The following is a 24,964-nucleotide window of genomic DNA, read 5'->3' as shown; positions in this document are numbered from 1 at the left end:
CCCACCTCTCCTGGAGGACCAGTGTCGCCCTGCTCGCCCTTCAGGCCTGGAGTACCCGCTGGGCCGACCACACCCTGGGAGAGGCAGAGAGTTAGGGAGAGACAGAGAGAAGGACGAAGCGCAGGAAAGCTCTCTGCACTGGTCTCTCCTCCTTACCGGCTTCCCTGACAGACCAGGCTCTCCGTCTTTCCCTGGCACGCCGTCTCGGCCGGGAACGCCAGGCTTTCCCGATTCTCCCTGAGGAGAGCAGAGACACATGGGCCTGAGAGTCCCGCCTCACACACCTGAGAGCCCCTCCCCTGCACCTGCAGCAGAGCTCTGTACTCACCACCTGGCCCGGCAGCCCGGGGGGGCCCGGAGGACTCTGGAGAGAGACAGAAAGAATCACTCGTTTCGGACTTCCGCTGCACCTCAGCTTCCAACATTCACGTTTTATTTTCAAATTACTACAAGCATCACATTGATCAATATAAAGAGAGCTACATATATTAAAGTTACATACTGTATATTGCAGTTAAAGTTACACATACTACACCATGATGTAGACAAGGACATTTAAATGCATAAACTCAAATACACTTACAGTAAATATAATATTCTGGGTATATATGCGGGATGTGTGTTAAAAATATTTGCTTCACCATTCTTCTGCTTCACATATCGTTTATAGTTTTCACACCTGAAGAAGGCTCCACAGCCAAAACGTGTTTCTTTTCTTACCTTTTCAGAACGGAATAAACCTTTACTTGTTCCCTTGTTTATGTGTGTACAGTATGTCACTTACTAAATAACATTCTGCTTTGGTAAAACAAAGTCTGGTCTCAGGACAATAATGCAGCTGAATGTGAGAGAATGAGACCTGGACAGTGGCGACTCCAGAGGAGTGAGGGCTAGCCTTCAGCCTCCCGTATTGTGCTGCAGCTTCCTAAGGCTGTGGGAAGCCTGCAGACTGTGGGAGCTGCTCACTGGATTCAATCAGCTCTTTCAGCTCCCAGCACAGCCCAGACCCAAGACCCAAGTGTGGCTGTGGGGGAACCGTTGAGACATGCCCGTGGTGGGCTCTGATGCCCGTCAGGGGAATTCAGTGCCACTTACTGCAGCTCCTGGAGGCCCTGGAGGACCTGGCAGTCCCATGTTGCCTTGTGGCCCTGGCAGTCCCTGGCACAGAAAACAAGAGCAGTCAGAATGAGCTCTGTGGTCTCAAGGCCTCCTTCTTCCATACAGTCAGATACAGCACCACTTACAAACCTGTTTGGCCTAAATTCATTTTACATACTTGTAAGTTCAAAACAGATTTCTATCTAAGTGGTATCTACGACTGTTAAACAAAATGTCACCACTAACCATAACAAGAATGACATAATTAGAGAGGATACTGGATCCCAGTATCTGAACTACTGTATGCTGCGGGTAGAGGTGTGTAGAATATTACTGGTCTTACTGGAACAGAACATTTCATTCCTATAGGCCTTACCTGAATCCCAATGCCTGGCTCACCCTGGTTACCCTGCAGACAGAGGACAGGCAGAATTATAGTAAATAAGCACAGATGCCAGATGTCTTAAGCAGCACACGACAAGCAAACTGAAGTACTCTAGTGCACTAGTGTAAAGGACAGCACACCACAGCTCAGGACATTCTACTAACATACAGGTCAGCAGACTACAGCACTGTAGAAGACAGCACAGTGCAGCACTGTACAGAATAACACACTACAGCTCATGGTTGTAAACTACACATTGCTATTGTGCAGCAAAGCACACTACTCTATACAGTACTGCTGGCACTAGTAGAATCTAAGCTGAATGAGTCTGTTGAGCAGAGGGATAATAACACTGAAAAGTATTACCAATAAACTGATTGTCATTCCTGTTCTTCCTGTTTGGCTAGAAGCTCAGGATCAACAAGAAGAAAAAGCAAACCAACCTTTAGTCCAGGGGGCCCCTGTGGACCGCTGGGGCCAGCAGGACCCTGCAGAGACAAACAGAATCTGTATCAGCTGGGAGACACTGTCCCACCTGTTCACAGTCCACTACTCCACAGCTGTTCACCAACATTCACCACTGGAGCTGGAGCAGTGTAAAGAAGTGGGCAATACAGACAAACTGCCATCAAGCAGCTCAGTGGATTGCGCTCTCTCCTGGCGCTGGAAAGACCCAGCCCTGCAGGAGCTACAGGGAGCCAAGAGGCTCCTGATCCAGAATCAGGGAATTCAGGACAATTTAAGTCACTGATTGATTTAATGAAGCTATTAACAGCTCAAATTGAGTGGAAACCAGTGGAATATATATGTAATGTAAAACACTTTGTCAGAGTGACAATATTCATGGTATAAACAGGACAGTGGGCAGCTCTGATCCCCCTGATGGTATTAAGTGGGCAGTGGGCAGAAATGCTGATCTTTGTAGCCATTCAGTGCTGCTGGCAGGTGCTGCAGAGACCGTGTAATCTACTCACTGGGGGTCCTCGAGTTCCTGGTTCTCCCGGGTTTCCCTACAAAACAGATCCAAGTTAATCTCAGTCCAGCAGTGAAGAAGTGTCAACAGAGCACAGTGATACTGACACACTTACACATTCACACTGACATCGCATGCACACTCACACTGACACGTTCACACCGTCCCACTGGCACACACACATGTACACATTGACACTGCATACACGCTATCCACTGACACATACACACTGTTACACAGACATCTGTGGTGCACAGTGTTGGCAGGCTATTTCAAGTAGCACTCTGTATGCTACTTACACTATAGCAACACACTTGCAATTGTTAATAACGGTGCTGATGCATGTGCAGAGAGCTCACAGGCAGGACTGGATGATTCAGCAGGGCGGCGTCTCTCAGATGAGCTTGCATGGCTCAGGTGCAGCATGCAAGGTGGAGCCGGTGCAGGGTTCGATTTAGAAAGATGTTCTGCCACTGAGAAAAACAGTCTTGCAGCTCTGGTCTCGGTCATGTGTCCCTGTCCTCTCGACACCAGAGGGAGTCTAGTGCCAGACCTGCCAATCTAACCCACTGCTGGTGTTTGATACAACCTGCTGCTTATTTACACTATTAAACTTGATCATCAATTAAGGATACCTACTTCTTAAAGAAACCATTAATCAGATTAATAATTATTTTACACAAATATCTGAAAGTTTTATTTAGAAATAATGTGATTTTTTCAAAATAAATGAATAACCTGCTGAGAGGTTAAATAAGACACAGAGACCAAGGCTGCAGCCTCTGTCTGCAGTGTGATGCTTCACAAACAGCACTGAGCACCTACCGGTCTGCCCAGCACTCCGGGGAACCCAGGCAGGCCCTGCGAGAGAGAGGGAGAGAGTGCAGCCACAGGGTCAGACAGCGCTAGCAGGAGCACAGGCTGCGGACAGAAGCAGTGCGGACCGTGCTACAGAGACCGAGCAGCCCCGCGCACCAGTGCGCTTGCAAACAGACCCAGGCACAGGCCCAGCGCGCCTACTGTTACTCACTGGGCGGCCCTGGGGTCCGATCTCCCCCTGCCAGCCCTGGACGTGAGGCAATGAGAGAGTGTTAGAGGAGGACTGCCTGAGCCCTCATCCTGCCCCCCGGACCTCCGTCCACCCCTGTCCTGAAGACTCAGAAACATTCCCTCCCCCCCACTGGAGAGAGTCTCCACCTACACCCCCCCCCCTGGAGAGAGTCAAGAGTCTCACCTGCCCACCGCCCTACCCCATTGGAGAGTCTCCCCTAATTCTAAAATCTAATCCTGCAGCAGTTTTACCAGTTTTGGCAAATAGAGAGTGAAATTTCCCCCAATTCCCTCTGTCGGTCTTGCTCCTCTCATCAATTCTACCACCACCCTCAAGTACCCCCAAGTCATCCCCTCCCACTAAGGAGAACACAACCATTGAGGTTCCATTTTTCCATTACTAGCTCCACTCACCCATTCTACAGCCACCCCATTGGTTCCTAGTGTTCTAATCCCACCCTTTCATTTAACCACACCCCTCATTTCCAATCTCCCCCCCTCGTTGTCACCCTTCCCCACAGCAGCAGCTTCCCCACTTGACCATGTAACCTGCACCCAAATTCTGACCCCAGCTTGTCCCCTACTCACTGGCTTCCCATCAGGTCCAGGCTGCCCTGGTTCACCAGGAGACCCCTGAAAATAATCAGATATTTTTAAATTTTACACTTCATCCTGTTAGTTGAAGACAATGAGTATACACCAGATTTACTATAAACAAAATCACAATCCATTCAATTCTATGTTCATTCATATTAATCACCCAGACCAGCCTGTTAGCATAGGTCAGGGGCAACAAGCTTACCGAAAACCCATCTCGTCCCTTCTCACCCTGGTCACCTCTCTCGCCCTTATCCCCACGTGATCCTTCTGCCCCCTACAGGACAAACATGAGCACTGCATGAGCACACATCTGCACATCTCAGTGTGAGTGTAAATACCCGAGGGCAGAGATAGGACCACTCACCTTGTCTCCTTTGGAGCCTGCTGGTCCCTGGAGCCCTGGCTCCCCCTGCAGGAGACCAGAGACACTGCGTGAGGCACATATCACACACACTGATAACACCATTGCAATCATCACTCATACTGCTCCTGCCACCATTCCTGGTATTATAAAACTGTAACTGCTTCTCTTACTGATCACACTACTGCCACTGTTACTGCTGATAATACTCTACCTACTGCTAATAATAACAATAACTGGGTCATGAAAAACCTTTTGCATTGGTCATTGAATGTTCAAACTACAACTGTCTGAAAGCAACACCCTCACAACAGTCCATCCAAGAACTGCCCCTCCTGCCCCTGTCCTAAGCCCAGTGAATGACTCTCACCTTCTGTCCAGGCAGTCCAGGTAGCCCCCTCTCTCCTGGGAGCCCTGCACCTGACATATCCACAGGATCCCCCTGGAACACAACAGGCAGAGAGGACAACTGCTTTCAGCTCCCTTGCCTACATTTTTACAGCAGAACTCTGGTCAGTCAAACCAATGGGCACTGACAGCTTTGTGTAACTCATGTCTCAAGACATCAGTTATACACTGTAAGTCACAGCATGTATATTTTGTAGAACCACCGCAGAGGGATGTGTGTGACATGAGGACCACTGCGTCCTACAGGTGCCAGCTGTGATAAAACTCAGGTTTGACTTCTGTCTCCAGCAGCTCAGCCCCTCATGCAAGGAAGCGACCAGACAGAGAAGACAGAAAAGGTCTACATTAAGTGGTGTTTCCGTTTTCTAAAATGATGCTGTCACAGAACAACTTTCAGATGAGCGATTTCCCCAAACTAGGGAATTGTGCAATGTGTTGTGGGTTGCATATTCATATTGTCTGTTCCCATTGTAACAAGGCCCCTTTCACTAACAGAAAACTCAATTTGTTGTCTTTTTCAATTTTTAGACACAAATTCTCCTGAGGCACCGTTAGACACACTGGATTCCCCTGGCTGTGTCACAGAGCTGTAGCTGCACAGCGCAACTTACTCTTCTACATTTCACAATGTCGACTGCTATCTCTACAAGTGCCGGTCACCAGGATGGAGATTCTCGCTTTACTGTTTGCAGACCAGAGCACCTATTCAATATGATGATGAAAAGGTGCACGACAGGCTCTCTGAGGAGAGAAAGTATAACAGGCAGAGGACAGGCTCAGACTGCTGGACAGAAAAGGTGTTTAGGGTGCAGAGGGGTCTCACCTTGGGTCCTGGGAGGCCAGGGGGCCCAGCCTGGCCATCTTTTCCCTGCAACACAGAAAGTAATCAAGTCCTGCATTTCCAAACATAGAAGTATGACGACAGACAGCACAAGCAGGAGTTTGTATAGCTGTCTTAGTCCCAGGAGCCACCTTCATCATTCCGGTGTTTGTAAAAGTACAGTACAGGAAATTCTACATAAAATCTCCCAAATTTCAGACAAAACTTGTTTTTGAAAACTGAGGTAGAATGTGTAGAGTGCCACATGAAATTGCTCATAATGTCCCTACTGGTGATGTGTCCAACTCTGTCTCCCATGATCAGTATAGCCCTCTCTAATGTGCCATTTGTCTAATGCAATTTAACTGTGCCTAATGACATTCCATTGTGCTTAGTATATCAGAGTATACCTAGTATAGCAGAGTGCATCATGTCTCCTGTCTGGGATAGTTATAGGTACAAGCTATCCTGTGTGGGACAGTTACAGGTGTAGTGTCTCCTCTCAGGCTGCCTGGGGTGTGAGTGCGCAGTGGCTCAGTCCAGGCAGTCAGAAGTGAAGCAGCTGTACTCACCCCACTGCCTTTCTCCCCTTTCTCTCCACGCTCCCCCTAAAAACACACATAGACAGACACACAGCACCGTGAGGATACACACACAGCACTGAGAGAACACACACACACAGAGCTGTGAGGATACACACACAGCACTGAGAGAACACACACACACAGAGCTGTGAGGATACACACACAGCACTGAGAGAACACACACACAGAGCTGTGAGGATACGCACACAGCACCGAGTGAACACACACACACAGAGCTGTGATGATACACACACACAGCACTGAGAGAACACACACACACAGAGCTGTGAGGATACGCACACAGCACTGAGAGAACACACACACAGAGCTGTGAGGATACACACACAGCACCGAGTGAACACACACACACAGAGCTGTGAGGATACGCACACAGCACCGAGTGAACACACACACACAGAGCTGTGAGGACACACACACACAGCACTGAGAGACCACACACACACAGAGCTGTGAGGATACGCACACAGCACTGAGAGAACACACACACACAGAGCTGTGAGGATACACACACAGTACTGAGAGAACACACACAGAGCTGTGAGGATACACACACAGCACTGAGAGAACACACACACACAGAGCTGTGATGATACACACACACAGCACTGAGAGAACACACACACACAGAGCTGTGAGGATACACACAGTACTGAGAGAACACACACAGAGCTGTGAGGATACACACACAGCACTGAGAGAACACACACAGAGCTGTGAGGATACACACACAGCACTGAGAGAACACACACACACACACACACACACACACAGAGCTGTGAGGATACACACACAGCACTGAGAGAATACACAAACAGAGCTGTGATGATACACACACAGCACTGAGAGAACACACACACACACACACACACACACACACACACACACACAGAGCTGTGAGGTAAACGCACAGCACTGAAATAACACACACACAGAGCTGTGAGGATACACACACAGCACTGAGAGAACACACACAGAGCTGTGAGGATACACACACAGCACTGAGAGAACACACACACACACACACACACACACAGAGCTGTGAGGTAAACGCACAGCACTGAAATAACACACACACAGAGCTGTGAGGATACACACACAGCACTGAGAGAACACACAAACAGAGCTGTGATGATACACACACAGCACTGAGAGAACACACACAGAGAGAACTGTGAGGTACACACACAGCACTGAGAGAACACACACACACAGAGCTGTGAGGATACACACACAGCACTGAGAGAACACACACACACAGAGCTGTGAGGATACACAACACAGCACTGAGAGAACACACACACAGAGCTGTGAGGATACACAACACAGCACTGAGAGAACACACACAGAGAGAACTGTGAGGTACACACACAGCACTGAGAGAACACACACACACAGAGAGCTGTGAGGTACACAAACAGCACTGAGAGAATACACACACACAGAGCTGTAAGGATCTACACACAGAACTGTGAGGATACACACACAGCACTGAGAGAATACACACACACAGGACTGAGAGAACAGACACACAGAGCTGAGAGGATACACACTCAGCACTGAGACAGAGGAGGCAGACAAACAAAAAACACCAGATAACAGATGACAGAGAGGAGAGAGAAAAGGGGAACAAGAGAGGAGGGAGAGAGGAGACAAGCAGGACAGACGGCAGGACAGAAGAAATTAAAAAGTCCCAGAAGAAAGGGACAAATGTGTAGTAGAAAATAAAGAACTGCAGTCTTTACCAAGTCACTCAGAAAATAATGAAGATCTCGGGGATATAAAGGAGCTGAAGTTAGCAGGAGACTTAGAGGAGGAGAGCAGCTCCCCTCTCACCTTGTCGCCTGGTCGCCCCGCCTCGCCCAGCTCCCCTGCCCGTCCTGGGACCCCAGGGATGCCTGGCTTGCCTGGCTCCCCTGCCTGTCCTGGGGGCCCCTCTGGGCCACGCTCCCCAATAGCACGACCTGGGGGTCCCTGTGGCCCAGCCGGCCCGGCCTCACCTGCCTCCCCTTTCTGGCCTCTTTCTCCCAAGTCACCGCGAGGACCCTGAAACACAGACAGCAAGCCTGGTCTGATCTCCACCTGGCCTCTCTGACCAGTGGATCAGTACCACTCAGCCCGGCCCTGCCTGATCAGTACCACTCAGTCCAGCCCAGCCTGATCTCCACCTGACCTCTCTGACTATCGGATCAGTACCACTCAGTCTGGCCCAGCCTGATCTCCAACAGACAGAACCATCAGTCCAGTTCATCTGGCCCCTAAAACACTCCTGCACTGAAGGCGCTGGACAGTATGCAGTTTTCTATATACAGTATATTCATTCACAGAAGACTAGTAAAGGAGTTTTACCAGCTGCAGGGCTCTTGAGCACACTGTACTGGCAGGGCAGAGAGAGAGACTGTGCAGAACCATTACTGCAGTGTCCGCGTATCCGAGTGTCCGCTGCTGTGACTGGACGGGTCGGGCAGGTCCAGGAGAGGAGGCGCTCACAGAGCACACCCGGCTCCGTCGGCCTGGCACTGCAGCGGGATCGGAACGGATCGGAATGCAGTGACGACGAGTAGAGACCTGCAGTCAGCAGCTCGAGGACGCACCTGGACCACTGAGGACTGACCACGGCCGGAGCATCGGCGCATCTCTAACCTGTGGCCCAGGAGGACCTCTGTCTCCTGTGTTGCCCTTCTCCCCCTTCGCCCCCTTCTCCGCTTCCTTCACCCTCTCTTCCCACTTCTCCTTCTCGTCCACCACCAGCTTCAGATGCAGGATCTGGAATGAAGGAGAATCCATCACAGACGCCAGCTTTAACACAGATGGTGGCAGAGCAGCTGGGTTAGCAAGCCGGTCTGGGGGCTTCTGGATCCACAGAGTTATTTCAGGAACTCCTAAAACAGAGGAACCTACCTCAATTCCATATTCAGACAGGGCTTTTTTGACATCCTGAAATAAAACAGAAATAAAACCGACTCAGAAAACTGACAAAAGACAATGCTGTCTGTTTAATCACCCACCCCTTCCGTTTTCCCTGCATCAGGGATTTCCTCTTACCACTGGTGTCCCAGGCCGGCCAGGTGTCCCATCCTCACCGGGGTCCCCCTGCAGAGCACAAGCATCCAGACGGTGAGCAAAGACCGCAGCGCTGGCCTCGCCGACAGACCGCAGCGCACACGGGGCACAGTTGTTTATGTTTTTGGTGATTCCTTTAATGTTTTTGTATTGAAGCATACATGCAATAAGCATTTCATTGCACAGGTTCAAGACAGTAAATTAGATCTGTCTTGCTGCAGGTGTGAGGCTCACCCCCCGCAGCTGGCACAGGCAGAGACACCACACACCACACACACCACACACACCACAACGCACTGTCTCTGGGGGCTCAAAGGCAAACTGCCCACCTGCTTGACCACGGACCAGGCCTTTGAAGAGCCGTATCTGCTGGGAGCTCTATGGCAGAGGTAGGGACTAGTGTCAAGAGCTAAGAAAGGACTGACAGATGGACAGACACTCACCGCGTCTCCCTTGGGACCTGGGGCTCCCTTTTCACCCTGAAAACACAGAGACACCCGTCAGCCAGGCCTGGCCACAGCGCCGTCACTGGACATGTACTGAACCAACATTCCTCTTGCATGAGAAGCACAGTCACAGGCAGGCACTGCCGAGAAATGGACTCAACGTGTGACAGGCGGGTGCCCACAGGCACAGACTTACTCTGGGACCGGCAGTGCCAGGAACTCCTGGGATTCCCTGCAGGACGGAGAGAGAAGAGGACAGTGGATGAGACACAGGCTCAGGACAGAGCCGGAGAAAGAGATGGAGGGAAACAGCAAGGAAGGCAAAGCAGTGCGGTCCACCTTGCTTGTCCGCGTTCTCCGTGTCTAATCGATCGAAGGATCTGATCCAGCAACCTCATGAAGGGCTGCAGAGAGCCGACAGTTTTTTGGGTGACTCACCGGAGTGCCAGGAGGACCCTGAGGTCCTGGGATAGATGTGGATTCCCCTCCTTTCACATAGACTGTCTACAGGGGGAGACAGAGGAAAGGACAACAGTGACACCTTCACAGACAGGCTCGTTAACTGCGCTTAGATCTCTCACTCAATTAGGAGACAAAAAGGGGCAGGGAGAGAGAGAAGAAACAGACAAGTAAGGAGAGAGATTTGCGGGGCAGCAGGCAGGAAGAGATGGACAGAGAGACTTGAGGCACAGGGACGATGGGCAGAGAGCAGAGACTTACCTGTCCGGGAGGTCCAGGATTGCCAGGGACTCCAGGGAGACCAGAGGAGCCCGGAGGACCTGCAGGCCCCACCTCCCCCCTTTCTCCTTTCACCCCGTCCCGACCCTGAAACAAAGACACTGATCACAGCCTGCACACCTGAGAGAGAGAGGAGAGACAGGAGAGAGCGGAGAGAGGGGAGGGGAGAGAGACAGGACAGGAGGGAGTGGAGAAAGAGTGGAGAGAGACAGGAAAGAGTGGAGAAAGAAACAGAGAGAGAGACATGATGGAAGAGAGAGAGATGGGAGAGAGTGGGTAGCACAGGGATTATAATCTGCAGAAAGGAAAAGAGCAAAACAGCAAAGTAGTAAAGAGAAAGGAAGACCATCTGATAAAGGCAGAGGGAGAATGAATCATTCTTAAGCAGAGAGAGAAGACATGCGTGAGGAATAAAGTGACCAAGATCAGGAGTGGAGGAGAGACTGACCACAGTGCTGAGAAAGAGAAATGGAGGGAGAGGGCAGTCTGTCACCGGATAACACTCACATCTCTCCCAGGGCTTCCTGCCTCCCCTTTATCACCCTGAAAAGACACAACACAGGGTTCAGACACTGCTTCAGGGCACAGAGCGCAACACAGGGCCCAGACACTGCGTCAGGGCCCAGAGCACAACACAGGGCCCAGACACTGCTTCAGGGCACAGAGCGCAACACAGGGCTCAGACACTGCATCAGGGCACAGAGCGCAACACAGGGCTCAGACACTGCGTCAGGGCCCAGAGCACAACACAGGGCCCAGACACTGCGTCAGGGCCCAGCGCACAACACAGGGCTCAGACACTGCTTCAGGGCACAGAGCGCAACACAGGGCCCAGACACTGCGTCAGGGCCCAGAGCACAACACAGGGCCCAGACACTGCATCAGGGCACAGAGCGCAACACAGGGCTCAGACACTGCATCAGGGCACGGAGCGCAACACAGGGCCTAGACACTGCATCAGGGCACAGAGCACAACACAGGGCTTATTTAGCTATAGTTTAAAGAGATGGAATGATTTAAAAAGAACGTGTTTCACCCTCAGTCCAGTAAACCTCTGGAGAAGCACTAACCTTCCTTCCATCTTCCCCAGGAGTGCCGTCCTCGCCCTGCACACAGACACACGTGTTACACAGGACAAACAACACGCAGCCTCCTGAGACTGTCCCGAGTCAGAGGGCACAGAGTTCCCTTGTTCCCAAGGTCCACAGCCCAGCTATCTCACAGCTCACTAGTGGTGCTGGTCCCAGTCTACTGGAACCCAAGTGCTGGTGATGATGTCTGAGGGGTGTAGGAACGTGACTCCTGTGTCTTTGTTGGTCAGGCTTAAGGCCAGACACACAGACTTGGAAAGGACAGGGTAGGAGCATCAGGGCACAAACTGGACCTCTTTTCCTGCCTCCGAGTGCACACATGGGCTTGACACTGAGATGTCTGCATGTACTGTATGAGCAATAAACATCAAACACCTAAATATAACCTCTTTGAATGAAAATATATATTTATGAAGATGGGCAGGTCTGGGTTCAGGTCTGGGGCTGCTGGGCGCTGGTGCCACTCACACACCTGCACATCCTGCTGTGCCCAGAACCAGCCTCCAGACTTTCTTAATGAAAACCCCAGAGAGGCGCGAGTTGAACTGACTCATACGCTACAGCAAGAAGCAGCCCGTCAGTGGTGCTGCCCTGGAAAAGGTACGAGGAACGTGCTGACAGCTAGGAAACAAGAGCTACAGCTGTGCCAGACTGTCTTTCCTGTTTCCTATGTGACACACCCCAAGATGTTGTGTTTCTTTTCTTCTCTTTTCAGCAGGGAACAAACCTTTACTTTACAGCAGGGAATAAACCTTTACTTTACAGTCTGTGCACGCTGATACAGCTCCTGCTTGAACTACTGTCTTTCCTGGTGCTGTTTAACAGCTGAAGCAGCGACACAGAAGAATGGACAGGCCACCGCGGCCTCATGCTATATGTGTTGCCTAATAAACTGGGTTTATCAGAGAGCAGAATTTATTCCAAATTTGGCAAAAGAAGGTGCACCACTGATCCAGGACTGGTGCTGGAACAAGAGGCATTAATTCAAAGCAATAGAGAAGACCAGGAATCTGGAATAGAACAGGGATCTGGAGTAGAACAGGGGTCTGTAGCTTAGTAGATCAGGAGTCTGAGACTGAGACTGGATCTGCCTTTTGGGAAACTAGGGGAGTAATCAGGGCTCAGCAGAAATCACCCCTGCCTCCATGACAACAGGACACAATCAAAAGGGTGAAGGAACAGGAGCTGTGAGACTCACATTCTTCCCAGGCTGTCCAGGCTTCCCATCCTCACCCAGTTTTCCCTGGAAACATAACAAGAATAAAGATTAACCGAAGAGAAGCAGGAGATGTGTTTTGTCCTTCATTGTAAGAACATAAGAAAAAAAGAAGAATCAATCTTGCCAGTTCAGAAATTTGTACTTAATTGAGCCGAGGAAAATAAAGTAAAAAAATAACTTTGTATTTGATACATTTTTTAAACTGCATGTGTTTCCCTAGCTGGGAAGGGCCAGTGTCCCAGCAGACGACACCAGGTTCCCTGCTGGTGACAGGTGGAGATGAGCAGGCAGCTGTGTGGGTCACAGCTCAGGAGTGATCAGGGGTACCAGGGATTAACAAGGGTGTCCAGCCAGCTATACTCACAGGTGAGCCCTGACTCCCAGGGGGCCCCGCAGGCCCAGGAGGTCCCTGCTCCCCCCGCAGTCCTGGGAGACCCTGAAAGAGAGTGAACATGCTCAGATCAAAGTTCACAGACACAAACTTTCAGACAGCGATTATCATGTTACTGATTGACAGCTCCAGTCAGCTCCGGGCCTCAGGAGCTGCAGGAGCTCAGGAGCTATAGGAGCTGCAGGAGCTGAGGAGCTGGGGGTCTGTGCTCCCCTTAGCCCTCCGCCCCCTGGCTGTCAGGGATGGACAGTAACGTCAGAGAAAGCCAGAGGGAACTCCACTCACATCCCGACCAGGGTCCCCCTGCTTCCCCGGATCTCCCTGGAAAGAGAAAGAGAGGTCAGGACTGTTCAGTCTGCTGTGCCGTAGTGACCGCTCACTCTGGTCACAGTGCACTGTACTTACCCTCAGGCCTGCGGGTCCCAGAGAGCCTGGCTTGCCGTCCAGTCCATTGCGCCCATCCAGGCCTGGAGGCCCGCGATCTCCCTGCAGAGACACACACACTGAGCACCTGATCACACTCTCATACACACCGGCAGACTGGCGTGGGCCGGCCTCAGTCTCATCCACAGTGTGGTCTGAGAAGGGCTGTCGCAGCCCCAGCAGAACGCCAGCCTGTCACATCTGTCACACCTGTCACAACGACAGGAACAGCCAGTTGCTCTCAGCAGGTGGCCTGCTGCAGGGATCCTGCGGCCCAGGACACTGCTGTGCAGGGTGGTGCTCAGTCAGGGGGCAGACTCGCTCCCCGGAAACAGATGGTGCACAACAGCCTGGCTGGCAGCTGCTGTTGCTCAGCGCCCGCCATGCTGTGCCTCATCCCACTGGGAATCTGCAGTCAGGGAACAGGATCCGGTGGAATGAAGGACAGCAGGAAGAGCCGATCAGCCAGCCAGTGTCGTGGCAGCTGCAGAGCACGCAGAGGGTGCACAGTCTGACGGCCTGCTGGCTCTGGTAGGACTGTAACCTCACGACAGGCAGACACAACACAAACAAACTGCAAATCCTTTAATCAAGTGTATCCTGCTTCCAGCACATGGTGCTAAGCTGTGCTCCCCTGTCTCATTGCACCTTCGCTAGGCTTTACCATAATCTTCAGTATGTAAACATATATAGATATGCATGAACACAGACAGGTCCTAATGCCCCAGTATAGTGATGGGGACACTATACTGTAAACAGGCGCCGTCTTTCGGATGAGACGTAAAACCGAGGTCCTGACTCTCTGTGGTCATTAAAAATCCGAGGGCATTTCTCGAAAAGAGTAGGGGTGTAACCCCGGCATCCTGGCCAAATTTCCCATTGGCCCTTACCAATCATGGCCTCCTAATAATCCCCATCTATGAATTGGCTTCATCACTCTGCTCTCCTCAACACTGAGAGCTGGTGTGTGGGGAGCGTTCTGGAGCACTATGGCTGCCGTCGCATCATCCAGGTGGATGCTGCACATTGGTGGTGGTGGAGAGGAGTCCCCATTACCTGTAAAGCACTTTGAGTGGAGTGTCCAGAAAAGCGCTATATAATAATAATTATTATTATTATTATTACTACTGCATCCCCTGAGTGAGAAAAGACTGTGCTGCCTCTAAAGGCAGGGAAACAGAGACCTCCAGTGGCACATTGCAGAACTGCAGGTGTGTTGAGCCGTGTGTTTAACCAGTCAAATATTTTCAAAACTTATAACGAACAATAATCATCTTACCTTCTCACCTGGGCTACCTCTGTCCCCTGTGTCACCCTATAATAGAATGTAATAAGAATACAATGTAAAGTCACACACAGAAATCTTTCAAGAGCTGACCTGTGCAAACACAGCAGATAAAGTAATATGGAAATATGGAATATATGAACAGATAGATAGTGTCAGGTACTCAGGAGAAGCAAAACATGCAGAAGATCAGAGAAGAAGATTGAGACGGACAAAGAAAACCGGACAGGTCCAGATCTGTAGAGAGAGAACCGGAGAAGTCCAGATCTGTAGAGAGAGAACCGGAGAGGTCCAGATCTGTAGAGAGAGAGCTGGTCAGGTCCAGATCTGCAGACAGAGAGAGAGCAGGACAGGTCCAGATCTGTAGAGAGAGAACCGGAGAGGTCCAGATCTGTAGAGAGAGAACCGGAGAAGTCCAGATCTGTAGAGAGAGAGCTGGACAGGTCCAGATCTGTAGAGAGAGAGCTGGACAGGTCCAGATCTGCAGACAGAGAGAGAGCTGGACAGGTCCAGATCTGTAGACACAGAGAAAGGTGGACAGTGGAATAATCTGTAGACACAGAGAGAGTTGCTACTCTCTCTTGCTCTCACAGTTCAGTGTTTACTCACCCTGGGCCCTGGCTGACCTCTTGGTCCTTCAAGCCCCTGCAGAAACAAACAGACTCAGTTCAGACCAAAGCTCACATTACAATGTAATAACACCTCTCACCTTACAGCACACACAGCAATAGGTAAACTCACACGCCACACCTTACAGCACACAAGCTTCACAAACCTCACCATAAAGGACAGCACACACAGTTACACACACTTCACCACACAGCACACAAGCTACACATGCCACACATTACAGCACACACAGTTACACACACACCACACAGAAGAGCACAGATAGCAATAGGTAAAAACGCACCTCAATACACAGTACAGCACACACAGCTACAGGTATACACACAACACACGTCACCATAGAGCATACAAACTGCACACACCCCACACAGTTACACACACACCACACAGTACAGCACACACAGCTAAAGGTATACACACAACACACCTCACCTTACAGCACACACAGCTACAGGTATACACACAACACACCTCACCTTACAGCACACACAGCTACAGGTATACACACAACACACCTCACCTTACAGCACACACAGCTACAGGTATACACACAACACACCTCACCCTACAGCACACACAGCTACAGGTATACACACAACACACCTCACCTTACAGCACAGAAGCTGCACACACCCCACACAGAACAGTACACACAGCTACATACACTCGCCACATAGAACAGCAAAAAAAAATGATAAAGATTATGATAATTATAATTATTAGGATACTAAAATTATTACTTTGTATTACAATATTCATTGCACTGTTACTCATTTCACCGAAGTCCCGCCAGACTGTGGAAATGAAGATGCGCACATGCCGAAGTGACTGTTTGGCTCATTGGCTGGGATTTCTTTGGACTGGAAGGCAGGCCGGAGTGAATAAAGCACAGAGATCACAGAAAGGTGCAGAGGCCTACAGCCATACAGAACAAGACAGAGAGCGCTCACTCGTTCACCAAGTTGCCCAGGGGGACCCGATTCCCCCTTCTGACCTTTGGCCCCATGCTCCCCAGGATCACCAGGGTCGCCCTGGAAGAAAAACATGAAGACATACAGGAAATGACATTGTGGTAGGTGTGCAAAACCGGAATAAAGATCATGGTCTGGCTTTCTTTTTCCTCCTCCTCTGGGCCAGAAGCAGGAGTTTCTTCATTTCTAGTGCAGAAGACCGGCTCCCCTACCTTTTCCCCCCTGTCGCCCCTCAGCTCTCTCTCCAGGTCAATCTGCCAGAGAGGGGAGACACAGTGGGTGAGTGGGGAGAGGAAAGGGGAGACACAGCAGGTAAAAAGGAAAAGGAAAGGGGAGACACAAGAGGTGAGCAATGAGAGGAGAGGGGAGACACAGCTGGGGAACAGAGAGAGAGAGGCGACACTCAACAGGCAGCAATGACTTAGTCCAGCTTGTCTTGCTGTGAATCTCATGCCTCCACAGTAGGTCTGTAAGCATTTTATTATTTTTTTTCTTTCTGGATAAACCGGGGTCTCTGCTGCAAGAGAGCCCAGATTAGAGGGGTCACCCAGACAGAGCTGAATGAGAGCCCGGGGCAGGAGAGCTGAACACAAAGGTCTTGACACGAGCGAAGCGGGGGACTCACCACCCTGCCTGGGGGGCCGGGGGGGCCCTCTGGGCCCTAGGAGAGGGAGAAACGAGAGGGTTAATTAATGCTGAGCATCCCTACAGCCGTTCTGAATAAAGGCTGTCCCAGACTCCACCACACTGTGTTTCTTTTACTAAAGGTTTTCAACTTTTAACATCGTCCCTGGACTTGTATTCTCACGCCAGGAAGGGTTTAGAATGAACGTCCTGTGGCTGGGCTTAGGCAGCAGCCCTGCACGGCAAACAGAGCAAGCGCCCCCTGGTGCTCTGGAGGTGCAGTACTTGGGATCCCTGAATATCTGCCTCTCCAGATGAGCTTGCTGTGGAAAGGCTGATTCTCACCCGGTCTCCCTTCTCTCCTCTGGAGCCAGCAGGTCCTGGGCTGCCCTGTGGGGAGAGACAGGCAGCAGGTAGTTGAGGTCATCGCTGGCACTACTATGACTAACTGTCTATCAGCATTCATATTTAAGCCAATGTCTGATCAAGGGCTCACATTTCGTCCATTTTCTCCAGGGTCGCCTACGTCACCCTTCTCTCCCGGACGACCCGGCTGTCCTCCCAACCCCTGAAAAGGCAGAGGAGAACCAATCAGAGCAGCCCAGGGGATGCAACTGTCCAATCAGCAAGCACCATGCGCCACAGAGAGGTCGTGGTCTTTTTGTCTGACATGAAATACGTTGTCATTCGACAGAATCCTCACTTCGCCTAAAATCAGACGGCTTTCCCGATTACACTTTGCTCTACACACACAGCCCCTGCTTGGCGCATTCCTTTTCAGGCACTATGGCCTCAGGACCTCAGAGCAGGGTGCGAGCTGGCAGCGCGAGGAGACACCTGGGCACGACTATGGACTCCTCTCACTCCCAGGCACGGAGGCGAAGCAGAGCCGCTGGGAGGAAGCTGAGCTCCCCAGGGTGTCCTGCAGTGCCAGCTGGAAGAGGACATGGCACAGGCTTCACCCTGCTGTGCGCGTGGGCACGACAGCTGACTCCCACTGACTCCGTGACCCTACAGCTCTCTGGATAAACCCGTCAGCTGAAGAGCCGTGCTGGAGGAGAGAGACTCCTCTCAGCCGAGGAGATGAGCTCTATGGACAGACGTAACTTCGACTTCAGTCCCTGGATGTGGCGGAGGTTCCCAGTGAAACGGACCCCTCGGCATGGAGAGACCTGATGAGTGAACTGGGAAGCTGGTTCTCGTACCGCAGTGAGTCTGTCAGATGTACCACACACCCTCTAGACCCAAACAGCCTCAGACTTCTACACCATCCGAGACTACAGAATGAGCTCAGGAGTTCTGCACATGCGTCCAGCTCATTTATTTCTTGGGCAAACAGGAAGACACTCACCCTCAGGCCCCTCTCTCCTGGCTTCCCTGGCAAGCCCATCTCACCCTGGAAACAAAGGCACAGCGGTTAGACAGCAGAGCTCAGGACAGCCTGGCACTGAGGCCCCAGCCAGCAGGGCCAGAGACAGAGCCAAGCTAAATGTAGAAACCCCAGACCAGATCTTCAGCGCTGCTTTTTTACCCCTCTGTGTGAACATCGCTCAGTCCACGAATGGCCAAGCCCTTGTTTTGCTTTACAAATAAACACACAACACATAGCAAAGAAGCAGGGTGCTTACCGGGGTGCCCTCGTCCCCCTTGTCTCCTTTCTCCCCCTTCAGAGAAAAACAAGACAGCAGTCAGTCAGCTGGCAGGCAGGTCAGTGTAGGTGACTCAGAGCACACAGAGGTGGACAGAGGTGACACTTTCATGGCTGCAGTGGGAGAAGCTGAGACTGACGAGCTGACAGTGGTTTTTCCAGAGGTCTGCAGTAGGACAGTATCTCTCACCTCTTTTCCTCTGAGTCCAATCTGTCCTGGAGGACCTGCCCTGCCTGGGTCCCCCCTCTCTCCTGGATCTCCAGGGTCACCCTGTAGCACAGCAGCAACAGACGGAGATACACTGAGATAAACTCATACAGCTGCAACACACTGATACAACAGCAACACACTAAGACAAACTGACACAGCAGCAACACATTGAGACACACTGAGACAAACTGACACAGCAGCAACACACTGAGATATTAATACTGACACTACACATTCTCGCACAACGACACACTGGGGGCACACTGGGACAGTACTGGGGCACACTGGGACAAACTGACACAGCAGTAACACACTGAGACACAAACCCTGACACTACACACTCTCGCACACTGGTACAGGCCTGCACACACTCTCACACAACGACACACTGGGGAACACTGGGACAGTACTGGAACAGTACTGGGACACACTGGGAGAGTACTGCACACACTCTCTCATACAACAACACACTGGGGCAGTACTGCACACACATACAATTCCACACAGAACCCAGGAAACTCACCTTCACTCCAGGTCTCCCTGTCAGGCCGATGTTCCCCTGCAGAGGGATGGGATACGCACAGATTACACTCTGTATGGGTGTGGCACTGAATTCCCAGCATATTCCCAGTAATATAAACCAGCAAAGCACTGGAAATCATACAGCAAAGCACTTTATTTACACACTGCAGCTATGAGGCTTCAGCCTCTAGCACAGTTCTGCTTGTGCACCTGTCTCCCCCGAACACCTCAGGAGACGCGTGTTATCTTTTCCTGGTGTATAAACAGCATGCTGATTCTGTTCAAATACCAGTATAGAGACAAACTCACCCTCTCTCCCTGTTCGCCTTTGGGTCCAGGCTGTCCTGGGACACCGTAGCCTGGTGAGCCCTGCGTTCACACAGACAGGAGAGTCAACACCATGCTGCGCTGTTCGTACAACATAATTACTCTAATTACTTGGCCTCCTCTTCTTTGAAAACGTATGATTTGCAAGCAAAAGAATTCTGCCCGACAGGCTTACTTGAGTTGCATTATCTAACAGATTTAAGGATTTCATCAAGCCATTTATTGAAGAATCCCAGAGTATGAGCTTCAACAACATGGCTGGGCAGTTTGTTCCACACACCCACAACCCTTTGTGTAAATAAGTGTCTCCTATTCTCAGTCTTAAAGGCACCTTCTTATGGCTTTCTCTTTTTTCCATTCTTACATGTTCTAACTCATGGTCAAGCAAGCACAGCTGCCACAGAGAGCAGCTCCTCTCCTACTGACACTCTTAGCTCGGAGAGCAGTGTCATCAGACAGGAAGTTATACTGAAGAGCCGAACTCTCACACTGCTGCTGCTGAAACACAGAACTCATGTCCTTAGAATTGAACCAAACAGAGAGCCAGAGAGCAGAGCTCTGAGTTATCAACTTCTAAATCAAGTGAAACTCAGAAAATCCCCCAGCACCTCCATACCCATTGGATAAATAAATATCAAGCTCCTCAAATACCCCAGAGCGCCTGAGCAGCGGCCCTGAGCTCTGGGCTGAAATACCCCAGAGCCTGACACAGCAGGGCAGGAGGCCGTGACGTTGTCAGCTCTGTCAACATCTTCCAGCAGAGGGCGGCACAGAGCACTTCAACCTCAGGGACCAACTCACTTTTTCACCTTTCTCCGCGGGGTCACCCTTCACACCTTTGGGGCCCTCTGGCCCTGGCAGTCCCCGTTCCCCCTGAAAGAGAGGGGGGGGGCAGAGAGGGAGTGTGAGAGAAAGAGGTGGAGGCAGAGGCGAGCAGAAAGGAGGGAGGGAGGCAGATATGTGCTTTCTCTTGTTTTCTCAATGCGCACTAACAGGGTGAGACAACTGCTCAGAGCAATGAAGAATGTAGAACAGGTCAGTACCTTGTCTCCTTTGTTCCCTGCTGGCCCTTGAATCTGTGAGGACAACAGATAACACCAGTGTGAAAATGACAGAAAAAGCACTTTCCTTATTCGAGAAAAACAATGAATTCTCCAGTAGACTCACAGTTCTTCCAGGCTCTCCACGAGCTCCTTCATTACCCTGGAGACAGGACAAGGAAGAGACAGAGGAGGAGGAAGAGGAGGGAGAGAGGACATGGTCAGTGTCACTTTGTGACAGACATGTGCTGAAACACTAGAGCAAGAGCTCAGCAGATCATGAGAAACACGACACAGTCTGGCCTGAGAGACACACTGGAAATAAAGCACAATCTCATCACTCCTGCGGGCTCACGCCTCACTGAAGACCCATTGGTCACCCTGTCGCCCCTGGCTGCCTACCTTCTCTCCCGACTGGCCTCCGGGCCCAGGCAAGCCCTGGACAGGACAAAGACCACAGAGCATCGTTAACACACAGAAGACAGCTCTGGAGCACAGACACTGAGCCGCCTCAATAATAATAATAATAATAATAATAATAATAATAATAATAAACTCACTCTGAGTCCTGGAGGCCCAGGTGCACCAGCTTTTCCTGAATCCCCCTGGAAGAAACAGCACCACCCAGTGGTAACTTGCGGTATTGCACCCTCCTACTTGCCCACCAGCCCAAAGCTCAGACAGATGCCCCAGACTCACTCACAGGCCTGTGCACTGAGAGCTGATTGCTGTAATTCCATATGAGGGTGCATTTTACATTCATCTTCAGTTTTATAGGATATTTATTGTGACACAGAAAAGTTTTCCTCTTGATCCAAAAACACCACTAGACTTGTTTCATTCTAGCTGAGCTCTCAGTTAATTCTAATTCAATTGTTTTTATTAGCTGTCTACCATTAAACGGGCATAGGTTTTAAGATAAATACTTAAAAGGTTCAATTCTTAAAAGTGTTTTGCAATCTGTCTCTGTCACGGCATAAAACCAATGTTTTTTTTAGTCTTGACCTGGAGCTGCTGGATGAGTTATGCAGACGGAGTGGGCAGCGCTGGGCAGTGTCCTTACCTTCTCCCCGGGAGGTCCAGAGAGGCCCCTCTCTCCCTGGAACACACACAAGGCAACAGGGTGAGCCTGAGCCCCACTGCTGCCCCACCCCGGACACGCGGGACAGCAGCGGAGGAGGAGACCCTGTCGGTCTCTGAAACACGGGTAAGAGGAGGGTCTGGAGACTCACTCTGTCGCCCTGGATCCCTGGCTCACCCGCCTGCCCTCTGTCACCCTGAGCACGGAGAGAGGCGAGTGGTGGAGGTTAGTGTGGTAAGATCATACACTGTCGAGCTCAGACACACAGACATGGACTCTGCACACAGACAGACATGGACTCTGCACACACACACACGCGCGCACACACACACACACGCGCACACACACACACACGCGCACACACACACACACGCGCACACACACACACACACGCGCACACACACACACACGCGCACACACACACACACGCGCACACACACACACACGCGCACACACACACACACACACACGCGCACACACACACACACACACGCGCACACACACACACACACACACACGCGCACACACACACACACACACACACACGGAGCACTTCTCTCGAGGGGTAGTAACTCACCTTAGGGCCGCTGTCTCCTGGAGGTCCCCGCGGGCCCTGAGGAACAGAGCACACTGTCAGCACAGCAGTGTGAGAGAGGACAGAGGACAGAGTGTCACAGCAGTGTTAGAGGAGTGTCACAGCGGTGTGAGAGAGGACAGGGGACAGAGTGTCACAGCAGTGTGAGAGAGGAGTGTCATATCGGTGTGAGAGAGGACAGGAGCAGACAGAAGGAACAGGACTAGATCAGCAGAAGGACGGGAGAAGAAGACTTCAGAAATGCTGAAGACGGCTCGTACCCGGTCCCCTGGGTCTCCTGCACGCCCTGCCATCCCTGGTAACCCCTCTCCTGCATCTCCCTGGAACAGACGGGCGCAGAGGCAGCAGTGAGTCCAGGGCACCAGCAGTGGCCACCCAGCCCTGCTACAGGACTGCGGCAGAACCACACCGCTTTACCAACAGCAACACTGCAGCCCTGTACTGCCCAGGCCCGGGTCTCCAGGGAGCAGAGTCCCAGCCCGACGGTCCGGCTGGCGCTCGCTCACCTTGTCTCCTTTCGCCCCTGCCTCTCCAGCAGGCCCACGGGGTCCAGGGCTTCCTGTGGCTCCAGGGGGCCCCTGAGGAACAGACACGAGTCCAGCGTCAGTTAGCAGCCCTGCCAGCTAAGGGGGCGAGTCAGCTGCAGGAATCGCTCGGCCCCGGGGCAGCGGTCAGGCTGCGGGGCTCGATGAGAGAGGAGGTCAGTACTCACAGGCAGTCCGCGCTCCCCCTTCACGGCCTCGCCGCTCCCCACGCCCGGGGGGCCCTGCCACACAGGGAGAGACGCTCAAGACACAATCCGCCTTTCAGGGTGATACAAGCTTAGTGTGGTGATCAAACCTGCTGCAGTGGACTGTAACAGTGTCATTGCCCAGAGAAACTGTAGGTGGTAAAGATTTCACACACTTAATAATATCTAATTGTTCCGGATTGTGGGGAGGGTCACGTGGGGTTTTGGTATGTATAAGAGTGTGTCTGTACACCAGAAGGGTAGCAGCTGTGTCAGTTACCATCTGAGCCACAGCTTTTTTTATGAAGGAGACAGTTTTGATTTGTTTATCATTTTGTGTCACATCTTAATAAATCCAGGAACTGCTCCAGGATCCCTGGGAATCTCTCCTGGAGTCAAGAGACTCCCAGGTGTATAGGTGTGATATTCCCCAGTGTGGGATCCTGCACACCGGCCAGGAGCGGAGAGATCAACTAGGGCTGATCCTGCAGATGCTGTTTCTTAAATAGCTCATGTATTGTTGTAACCACTGGAAACCATTTCCACATCAGCTCTACAGGGACGCAGTACAGCCTTGATTGCTATAGCCTGTTATAAACTGACTTTTACTAACCTTTTTGTGACTAAAATATTTTAGGGAACATTAAGGCAGATATCACAGCCTTCTACTCAGACAAACCAAGAAGGAAAATTCACTTCAAAAACATCTAGTGAGCTGATTAATAAAACACTAGTAAAAATGAGAAAAATCATAAACACAACCCTATCTTCATGTGGGTGAATCCCTTAATTAATCCTGAAAAAATCAACGTCCCAGTAATCCTGTCATCATCAAGAAATCTGTCAATCCCTCACTGCAATAAAGGTCTAACAGCGCCCCCTGCTGAGGGCAACAAGAACTGCTGCTCCTCGGATCACACAGACGAGGGCGGCCTGTCTTGTTCTGGGGGAGCCCCAGTTTACTGGCAGCTCCCCCAGGTTTCCACCCTGTCCTGTGGGCCGCTGAAGGCGGTGAAGGTGCTCGCCTGGAGGCACAGGCAGCAGCCCCTGCAGAGAGGAGCCCGAGAGGGACAGGCTACAGGACAGGGCTGGATTGTGGATCATTTTCAATATCACAGGTGTAAGATGCAGTTTATTTATTTATCATGAAAAGATTTGTTTTTATAATTTGCTGGTGGTCTTGCACTTTTCCACATTTTTACTGACTTATGCAACAAATATCAAACCTTCTCTAAAACCAGCTTTCAGTTACATTGTGCCGAGGGCAGAAATAAATCTGAAGCTGACTGTATGTGGCCGACATGAGCAAAATAGTTACTAAATTATCGAGATTATCCATCACACAACCCACACACACAAGGGGGAAAACCAGGAGAAGATTCCCAGTTAATAAAACAGAAAAAATGTGCTCACCCTCTCACCCCTCTCTCCTTTCTCTCCCTGCAAAGACAGGAAAGGCATCAAGTTCACTGGTGCCAGAAACATTCCATAACACACCAGCACTGGGAATGAAGCAAACTCTGCTGGCTCAGACCTCCGACAGCACACACCCCCCAGAGCCCAGAGCTGCAGCACATCCCCCCTCACACTCCCTCACAGCTCCTCAGGGTCCCCCAGAGCTGCAGCAGACAC

At 51.2% G+C, this 24,964-nt stretch overlaps 1 protein-coding gene across 11 annotated transcripts in view; it reads right to left on the bottom strand.

Annotated features, from left to right (window-relative positions):
- col7a1 (collagen, type VII, alpha 1) overlaps nucleotides 1-24,964 on the bottom strand; it is a 68,931-nt gene that overhangs the window by 12,912 nt on the left and 31,055 nt on the right. For 5 of the 11 annotated variants that reach the window (XR_011189514.1, XR_011189515.1, XR_011189516.1 and 2 more), the window contains exons 45-96: nucleotides 24,746-24,772; nucleotides 23,315-23,368; nucleotides 23,109-23,180; nucleotides 22,863-22,922; nucleotides 22,585-22,620; nucleotides 22,159-22,203; nucleotides 21,990-22,025; nucleotides 21,487-21,531; nucleotides 21,329-21,364; nucleotides 21,054-21,089; nucleotides 20,930-20,962; nucleotides 20,688-20,759; nucleotides 19,869-19,928; nucleotides 19,561-19,596; nucleotides 19,017-19,097; nucleotides 18,807-18,842; nucleotides 18,530-18,574; nucleotides 17,675-17,746; nucleotides 17,524-17,568; nucleotides 17,180-17,215; nucleotides 16,767-16,808; nucleotides 16,534-16,614; nucleotides 15,563-15,598; nucleotides 14,948-14,983; nucleotides 13,651-13,731; nucleotides 13,531-13,566; nucleotides 13,219-13,290; nucleotides 12,834-12,878; nucleotides 11,615-11,650; nucleotides 11,052-11,087; nucleotides 10,527-10,631; nucleotides 10,245-10,310; nucleotides 10,003-10,038; nucleotides 9,804-9,839; nucleotides 9,343-9,390; nucleotides 9,199-9,234; nucleotides 8,941-9,063; nucleotides 8,134-8,343; nucleotides 6,268-6,303; nucleotides 5,699-5,743; nucleotides 4,838-4,909; nucleotides 4,471-4,515; nucleotides 4,309-4,380; nucleotides 4,095-4,139; nucleotides 3,282-3,317; nucleotides 2,458-2,493; nucleotides 1,927-1,971; nucleotides 1,475-1,507; nucleotides 1,096-1,158; nucleotides 329-364; nucleotides 157-237; nucleotides 6-74 (exon numbers count right to left, since the gene is read on the bottom strand). Coding sequence is in view for 6 of the 11 variants with exons in the window: in XM_069189664.1 (XP_069045765.1) it covers nucleotides 6-74; nucleotides 157-237; nucleotides 329-364; nucleotides 1,096-1,158; nucleotides 1,475-1,507; nucleotides 1,927-1,971; nucleotides 2,458-2,493; nucleotides 3,282-3,317; nucleotides 4,095-4,139; nucleotides 4,309-4,380; nucleotides 4,471-4,515; nucleotides 4,838-4,909; nucleotides 5,699-5,743; nucleotides 6,268-6,303; nucleotides 8,134-8,343; nucleotides 8,941-9,063; nucleotides 9,199-9,234; nucleotides 9,343-9,390; nucleotides 9,804-9,839; nucleotides 10,003-10,038; nucleotides 10,245-10,310; nucleotides 10,527-10,631; nucleotides 11,052-11,087; nucleotides 11,615-11,650; nucleotides 12,834-12,878; nucleotides 13,219-13,290; nucleotides 13,531-13,566; nucleotides 13,651-13,731; nucleotides 14,948-14,983; nucleotides 15,563-15,598; nucleotides 16,534-16,614; nucleotides 16,767-16,808; nucleotides 17,180-17,215; nucleotides 17,524-17,568; nucleotides 17,675-17,746; nucleotides 18,530-18,574; nucleotides 18,807-18,842; nucleotides 19,017-19,097; nucleotides 19,561-19,596; nucleotides 19,869-19,928; nucleotides 20,688-20,759; nucleotides 20,930-20,962; nucleotides 21,054-21,089; nucleotides 21,329-21,364; nucleotides 21,487-21,531; nucleotides 21,990-22,025; nucleotides 22,159-22,203; nucleotides 22,585-22,620; nucleotides 22,863-22,922; nucleotides 23,109-23,180; nucleotides 23,315-23,368; nucleotides 24,746-24,772 (2,838 nt within the window). In the remaining 5 variants the exon portion in view is untranslated. Of the gene's footprint in view, nucleotides 1-5; nucleotides 75-156; nucleotides 238-328; nucleotides 365-1,095; nucleotides 1,159-1,474; nucleotides 1,508-1,925; nucleotides 1,972-2,457; nucleotides 2,494-2,755; nucleotides 3,026-3,281; nucleotides 3,318-3,486; nucleotides 3,523-4,094; nucleotides 4,140-4,308; nucleotides 4,381-4,470; nucleotides 4,516-4,837; nucleotides 4,910-5,698; nucleotides 5,744-6,267; nucleotides 6,304-8,133; nucleotides 8,344-8,940; nucleotides 9,064-9,198; nucleotides 9,235-9,342; nucleotides 9,391-9,803; nucleotides 9,840-10,002; nucleotides 10,039-10,244; nucleotides 10,311-10,526; nucleotides 10,632-11,051; nucleotides 11,088-11,614; nucleotides 11,651-12,833; nucleotides 12,879-13,218; nucleotides 13,291-13,530; nucleotides 13,567-13,650; nucleotides 13,732-14,947; nucleotides 14,984-15,562; nucleotides 15,599-16,533; nucleotides 16,615-16,766; nucleotides 16,809-17,179; nucleotides 17,216-17,523; nucleotides 17,569-17,674; nucleotides 17,747-18,529; nucleotides 18,575-18,806; nucleotides 18,843-19,016; nucleotides 19,098-19,560; nucleotides 19,597-19,868; nucleotides 19,929-20,687; nucleotides 20,760-20,929; nucleotides 20,963-21,053; nucleotides 21,090-21,328; nucleotides 21,365-21,486; nucleotides 21,532-21,989; nucleotides 22,026-22,158; nucleotides 22,204-22,584; nucleotides 22,621-22,862; nucleotides 22,923-23,108; nucleotides 23,181-23,314; nucleotides 23,369-24,745; nucleotides 24,773-24,964 lie in introns of those variants that run through there. The other 6 variants (XM_069189665.1, XM_069189666.1, XM_069189667.1 and 3 more) reach the window with 6 other exon arrangements.

Source organism: Lepisosteus oculatus, chromosome 4 (genome assembly GCF_040954835.1).
Source record: "Lepisosteus oculatus isolate fLepOcu1 chromosome 4, fLepOcu1.hap2, whole genome shotgun sequence".
Taxonomy (NCBI): domain Eukaryota; kingdom Metazoa; phylum Chordata; class Actinopteri; order Semionotiformes; family Lepisosteidae; genus Lepisosteus; species Lepisosteus oculatus.
The sequence above is the reverse complement of the archived record's forward strand: the minus strand, read 5'-3'. Positions and strand labels throughout refer to the sequence as shown.